The sequence below is a fragment of the Schistosoma mansoni genome, chromosome 2 (assembly GCF_000237925.1).
Source record: "Schistosoma mansoni strain Puerto Rico chromosome 2, complete genome".
Lineage (NCBI taxonomy): Eukaryota > Metazoa > Platyhelminthes > Trematoda > Strigeidida > Schistosomatidae > Schistosoma > Schistosoma mansoni.
The window spans coordinates 8,005,189-8,012,983 of record NC_031496.1 but is presented as its reverse complement, the minus strand read 5'-3'; the positions used below and the strand labels follow the sequence as shown (position 1 = coordinate 8,012,983).

General features: G+C 36.2%; 1 protein-coding gene across 1 annotated transcript in view; it reads right to left on the bottom strand.

Moving 5' to 3' along the window:
• Positions 1-4,332, bottom strand: part of Smp_028730 (mannose-1-phosphate guanyltransferase) — a gene marked incomplete at both ends in the record, with an annotated part of 17,760 nt that extends 13,428 nt beyond the window's left edge. Inside the window, 4 exons of the mRNA XM_018795547.1 lie at positions 822-940; positions 2,176-2,224; positions 2,998-3,087; positions 4,205-4,332. Of these exons, the coding sequence (XP_018649849.1) occupies positions 822-940; positions 2,176-2,224; positions 2,998-3,087; positions 4,205-4,332 (386 nt within the window). The remainder of the gene's footprint in view (positions 1-821; positions 941-2,175; positions 2,225-2,997; positions 3,088-4,204) is intronic.
• Between the last annotated feature and the right edge of the window lie 3,463 nt (positions 4,333-7,795).

The window sequence follows — 7,795 nt, the reverse complement described above, 5'->3', positions numbered from 1 at the left end:
CATTATATAATTATTACGTAACGTATCTACTCCATGAGTGTTATTTAATTATTGTAAATCACATATATATATTAGTGTAGAGCCATGATGAAAAACATTGAAAAGAAATTTCTTCGCTCGATTTGTACATAGATTAAGTAAACAACTTATAAGATGAAAAAAATATACACATTTTCTGATGCAAATTATAGCGCAAAATATAGTAAACAATAAATACTTGAAAGCTGAAATCTCAAGTATTCTACAGCGTACACGCCAGGACACACACAGTAGTATTATTCAGTTGTTTTTGTTCACAATTAACTACTTGATTCCTGTGATATGACAGGAGAAGAACTAATTCTGGTCGAAGAGTAAATGACTAATGGTTGCCATATTTGTCGACCATTTGTTTGTTAAATAACTCCTAATCATGTTTATTCTTGTGTTCAGTATTTTGTAATGTGACAAAGTTATTTTGTTGAAAGAAAACTCTATTTTACTAGGAAGCTCTCTTGCCTTTTGATATCGAATGCACTAAGGGCTTACATCAATAATTAGATTTCGCGGGCGTCAATCACTTGGCCACATCATGTTATTACATTTTGTCTATCGACCACTTTTTATTTTAACAATCGAGAATTTGCATGTCAAATTATATAGTTCTACCCAATAACAGACTGTCGAATTGAGTTTCGGTACTGCGCTCTTGATTTTAAACTAGAAATATGTTACAAAATCTAAGCAACTATTTGAAAAACTCAACACAGAAGTATTCATTTGGTTAGAAGATAAAGTAGCGAAGGTATTTACATGAGGGAGAATTTATTCAGTAAACTAACCAAAATAGTTCCTGATTTCCCATGATTTTTGTGAAATGCCATGATTGCCTTGAACGGGAAATCACACATGATATCACTGTTGAGCACAAAAAATGGACTATCGTCCACGAGGAGCAAATCTTTAGCTAAGGCGATTGGACCGGCTGAAAAGCAATAAACATATTATAAATACGTTAATGAATTTTGAATGTGGATAACAATGGGATCCATGACGCATAAGTTTCAGTTTATTTGCGACTCATTTGATATCTGTATCCCACTGTCGGATTTTGTACTTAGATTGGACAACAAACAACAAAAACTGAACAAAATTCAATCCTATATAGCGACAATGTGATCATACAAACCCATACAAATCGATATTAGGTATGTAAATAAGAAGAATCTATTCGCTTATTAATAGAAAAATAAATATGGGTATGGTTTACTGAAACTATACTAACAGCAGCCTAACCTTTTAAATCCCATATCTTATTGAACAACAGATATTATTAATTATGCCTCTGGTTTAATTCTGATTCATTGATGTATACTGCATTCCAAAAACCTGTATAGACGACTAACGGTCATTTTACCGTCTATAATATTCTTTTACATCTTGTCTATAAACTTCGCGCATGTAGTTACTATGCTCTTTCAAAGAAGAAATTCCATTATTTAACCGCGTTTCAGTTTACTATGGTGCCACATTTTAGAGAAAAATATCAAAAAAAATTATCTATCGATAACTGAAGCCATTATTCAACCAAATACTGATTCAGGGTCTAAGAACACAAAGCATAAGCTTGACTTTGGGTCTTCCCTAAAAAGTCAAACAAGCATATGCATCCTTCGTACACCATATGCGTTCAGTGGCTGGTATGGAGAGACTGGAGAAAATAGCAAAGAGACCTTGAAATATTTAGCAGAATTTCTGCACATTAAATAACCATTGGTGACTGTCTTTAAATCGTTTGCCTATGTAACGATTTAAGCTTACCAACACCAAAGGGAAACAAATGGTCAGGAATTACCTGGTTTGATTTCTCATAACATTAGCAAAATAAAAAGTAAACAGTTGCCTATGCCATCAGCTAATGTTATAAAAAATCGATGAAGATGAAAATTTTTGGCACCTATCTCCGAATTCTAATCAGGTCATCAAACTAAGTGATTCAAGTTCCTAGTTAAATTACTTAAGGTATTTAGATCGGCGCGAAAAATTAACATTAACAACGTCTAATGTTAGGATTAGATGTGTAAAAGAACTATGAAAACGCGTAAATATTTATAAAAGGTATTCAATTTATCAAGTAACAAATGATGCTCTTTTATTAAGGTTGAGGAATTTAAAGTTAATAAAACAAGACTTACCAGTTCCCATTGCTTCAGTTTCATAAGAGAATGTAATTTTAGTTCCAATCTAGAGTCATGGGACAAACAAATACATTAATCATAATAATAATAATAATAATAATATCTGTATTGACTTGGGACTGAAAATTGAAACCAACTGTACACTTTGTAACAAACTTATTCGTAAAAAAACTCAAAATAGATCTGTGACATTTTAGGTATACATAAGTTGAAGATGTTTTATATCATAAACAGATTTGAGTTAGTTCATGTCTGTAAGAATGAAGGAGTACTAAACAGCTGTTCTGTCGTAGTTTTATATACTAGCAGAGTGGTGTGGTCTAGCGGTTAAGGGGCTCTACTTCCAATTACTAGGTTTGTATATCTAACTTCGACTTACTACTTTGGTCTGGCCAATCGGGCAGTACCACACTAGCTCTTTCAGATGAAAAGTGTGACCCAAAGCTAAACAAACAAACCTATCCTTGATTATTAAGATACTTTATTTGTACTATATATTTTTCATTTTAAACATTGGGTCGTAGGTTTACGATTATCACAGTATCGTTTACATGAATATTGGAGTACGACCTTCATACAATACGACGAAATCAAAACTTCGGTCGCAATCCTGGATGAGTCATATACTTTCATTAGATATAGTCGTCAGTAGCTATTTCAGTCAATAAAAAGCATGTGAGAATAACTTTAAAATTACAACAGCTCGTTATTTAAATTAAACCAAGAAACTAGTTATTCGTATAGTACGTAATAAAATCGATCTAACAGAAATACCATTGTCATAGCTCCCTATCGAAAATTTATGATAAATTATCTTACTTTCTTCTCATACTTTTTTAACTCTTTTTCTAAGATATCACTTCGATCAGCACATTTGCTAACAGCTAAGATCACTTCTGATACTCCAACCTACAGAAAATCAAAAAAAGGAGAATTACAACGGGGTACAAATATACTAGCAAACGACACCAATGAACATATAAAGTACTAATACACAAACAATTTCATACATATGATAAACATGAAATGAGTTTAGTATTACTGCATTTTAGTGGGAAAACTAATCTTATTTTTCATAAGAGATACTCTTTTAAAGTATGAACTAGTTGATGAATCAACTATCTGTGGGTGAATCGAGATGTGGATTCGTTTTCTAGAGAATTCTATCACTTAGTATTATATAACAAACATTTCTTAAGATCGGTTGCTTGGCCTGAATACTATGGAAACGGGCAAATGAAAACGAAAAATAATGAGTTGGTCCATTTTTCAAAACTTATGGTGATCAAGCTATAAGGAGAGCGACAAACTGATCACCAGGTTTAATCTAATTGACTAGGTCACAAGACGAAGTATTTGCTTAACCTTAATTTATCACCAATTACAATCCAGTTAAATAATTGAACACTACGAAAATGACTGCAAGACATAAAAAAAGGAATCTCATGTTGCTCGAATAGTAGCTGAATTAACGAACACTAACTTGCCCCCAAAAATTCATATTTGTAAATACAGTGTATAGCTTTATGGCTCATAAGAGCTATAATTACATCTAGTCTACCGTACATAGTTCTAGATTGGATTTGTGGTAGATTTGTGGACCACTGGATTCCGAGTCACTGAACTAAAAAGAAGCTGTGATTTGCAGCGTTTAGCCAGTCAAAATTTATATTAGACTTACACTATATTTTACAATCATTGTTAAATCCCTGAGTTGCAAAAAGCATCATTTTTAAATGTTTTGAATCGCGATTTCTGATTGTTATTGTAAAGTACAACGCAAAAATATGGAGAATAAGTTTCTGCTCAAGTGGTATTTTCCGAATCGACTATTACAATTAAGTGATGCATATACTACGGCTTCCTAACACTCAACTTGGTATTTACCATCATAGGCTAAATATATTGTTTAGGCAGTAAAAGAGTTCTAAAGAATTTACGAAAATCAATTTTAAAAACGATATAATCACTGAGTCACATATTTTGAAAACAAATCCAACTTATACCCAAAATAAAACAATCTTACTTTGGCAAGGGCTTCAATTTGATGTAGTAAAAGTGGTTTGTTGCAGAATTCCACTATCGGTTTGGGATAAGTTAATGTTAAAGGCCGGAGTCGAGTGCCATAACCTCCAACTAAAATAAGTGCTTTCATACTGTTATATCAATCGACCTTTTACAATAAAAAAATAAGCATGACTCGTTATTTACTGAAGAGAAATTAACTGTCTGTTTATTCAATCTTTGGTGTGAGAAATGAAGTCAAATTTCTCAAAATGAAGTAAAACATAAGCAACTTTCGGTTCATGATTAGATCTACTATGTCGTGGTAGTTACATCCGAGGGCAGAAAATTGTTTGCAGAGAACTTAGGCAGTTTTTCGAGTGTTTCTACTGACTAATGTCTACATGACAAAAATACCCTAGTTTGGGGAATAACAATTCCATGAAACATTGAGATGGATCGACGTTGAACTCTATGGTTTGACTTGGTGTTATGATATGATACAAAACAAGCTGCGTTGAGGATTTAAATGTTATAAGAAATTAGATGCGCACTAAGTAGTTTATGTGAAGTGTTGATACTTAAAAGTCAAACAGTTAAGGAATATTTTTAACAGATCAGTGAGAACTATATGAAGTAAACGTGAAGTAACGTAATTGCTTGAATATATGCCGAAAAATTATAAGAACGATATAGTTTTATATACTGATATGGACTATATATGTATATGTATACGTGAATACAGGAGTTGCTGACATGAGACGTAGCTAAGCTAAAAAAAAAGATTAGGTATTCTGCATCTTCCTTAGGTGTGTTTGAGAGAATAGTAACTGTCGTTGCTAATGATATGGTCTGTTTACTAATATACCTGGGCAGTATTACGGAAACAGAAAACTGATAATAATGACGTATATAAACACAGAGAAATGAGCAGAAAACGATGGGAAACTACTACTGAGATTATCATAACTTCGGGGAACCAACCTCGAAAAAAGCGGCAGCCAGCAGAGTAGTAAAATCAATGCAGTTAAACGAATATACTACACCATATCACAAATAACGTCTTAGGTAAAAAACGTGAGTTTCATATGAGATTTGAATAGAATAAATCCCGTAATTTTGAATAGATTGACGCGACTTCGACATTTCTTGTTGTAATCCAATGTGTGGAGGGTAGTTAAAGTAAACATTTTGAAACTAAATGGTAAATATGGTTGTGGACAGAATAGAAGAAGCTTTGGCTTAACGGGCTTCGGTGTCGGGTAGCAGTGGATCACCTATACCTCCAGGCAGGAACCTAGTTATATTAACGATAATAGAGAAAAAAGTAATGTTACCCTTAGTCCTTAAACATAGGTCAAGTTTCCTCTCAAAGGACTCCTGTGAAGCCGCTTTTAGTAGCTAAGTCGGCAGCGAATTCCGACATTTGACAACTCATAGGGAGTGGAAGTTGTGTCTACACTCCATCCCGCTATGTTAGGTCTCCAGTTTCTGGGTGTCGCCCCTCAGGTTTGTATTGCGAATAAGCTTAATTAGATGTTTAAGAGGATGTCCAGAAGTGTTACGGATATTGTAAGCCATAATAAGGTCACCTCAAAGACGCTGTAGCTGTAAATAAGTCCCCAAAATCAATAGTTCATTAAGTGTTCGACATTGGATGCTGACCATGTTGTTTAAGTGGACTTGTTTAGCTGAAGGCTTTCGGTCATGCATCCGCACCAGATCACGTTTCAACACGACGTGGGACACAGCTCCTACGTTTCATTAGCCAGCTCATAGAAAAGGTCCTCGATATATTGGTAACGAATCAAATATATCTTTCCTGCCTCTTCTCGTCTGACTTCTGATTTCTATCTGACTGGGAACGATCAAATTTTAGAAGGTGCTACTGGTAACTAGTTGTAAAACTAGAACATCCGTTGCATCATCATTGGTGAGCCCGACGTGATCTGGTACACCAAGTCAATATACTGTGAGTCTGTTCCATTTTGGAATATTATTATTCATTGTTATTCTTTATTTGAATTTTATATATTGTGATATACTTTTTTTCGCGAATTTTTTTTTCTCGGATATATTTTAATTAGACATTTTTCGTTATCTATATTAATATGACGGAACACTCACCCAAGGTTTTTAAGTTAAAGTCTATTCCCCCTATTTCGATTCAGTTAACGCCATTTTGGCCCGACAATATCGAGTCCTGGTTCTGCTATGCAGAAGCCGATTTTTGCATGCACGGAATCACGGACTCGCGCACACGTTTCCTCGCGGTAGTTAAGGCGTTACCGCGCGAGTTTAACAGGTACGTAACACCTAGTATGTTTACTAGTGATGTTTCCGAACCTTACGAATCGCTTAAGCTATCGATTTTAAAACGAGGAGACCTAACTGATCGACAACGGTTAGACCAACTCCTTAACAATATCGACTTGCAACATGGTTCTGCGACGGGCATGTTGCTTAGAATGAGAGAAGTCATCGGCCAACGAACTTTCGATGATGGCCTATTTAGACAACTTTTCTTGTCTAAACTCCCTCAACAGGTGCAGGCAGTGCTTGTTTCATTTCAAAACAATGCCATAGATGAACTAGCTGCATCTGCCGATCGAATCTTGGAAATCACTAGATCTTCTAAGGCCGAGGTTTTTTCCGTCAAAGAAAAACCCCAATCGACCTCGACTGACATGGCCGAACTATGTCACACGCTTACACGATATCTTAGAGTTCGCAATGACCGTAGTCGGTCAAAAACCCCGCGTAGAAGTGCCTCACGTCAGCGATCTGGCTCTCGACCACGAGAGACAGACAATCCCGACTGGTGCTGGTATCATAACCAGTACGGTAAGTTTTCCAGAAACTGCAGGAAACCTTGCAATTATCCGACCCCAAAATCGAGTGACACGAAAAACAGTTCGGGAAACTTCCCAGCCGGCACGCGTTAACGGCAACCGTAGCCGGCGAACACAGCCGCCTCTTATATGTCACGGATGTGACTACGAAAGTTCGCTACCCCGTCGACACTGGCGCAGAAGTTAGCGTTCTTCCAGCAAATCCCGACGACAGACTTCGCGAGTCTGTTTTAAGTTTACAGGCGGCAAACGGAAAACCGATCGCTACTTACGGTAAAAGGTACGTCTACCTTAACGTGGGTTTACGTAAACCCATACACTGGATTTTCGTGGTTGCAGATGTCTCTATGCCAATCATTGGTATTGACCTGTTACAACACCACAATCTACTCATCGACACACGCGCACGAAGGTTAATAGACGGAAACACTAAGTTATCCGTTTGCGTAACTCCTTGTTCTGGTTGCAGGTTATCCCCAGTCACGATTAAGCACACCATAGACCCCTTGTACCAAGCAGTACTCGACAAATACCCCGGGATATGCCAATCGCAATCGAAATTACCTTGTGTAACCAGCAATGTTACACATCACATATCGACTACAGGACCACCTGTATTTTCGAAAGCCCGAAGACTCGCTCCCGAAAAGCTTAGGTTAGCTAAAAACGAATTCAACCACATGATGGACCTAGGGATAATTCGACCATCGAATAGTCCATGGGCATCCCCCATTGCACATGGTCCCTAAAAAAGACCAGCAT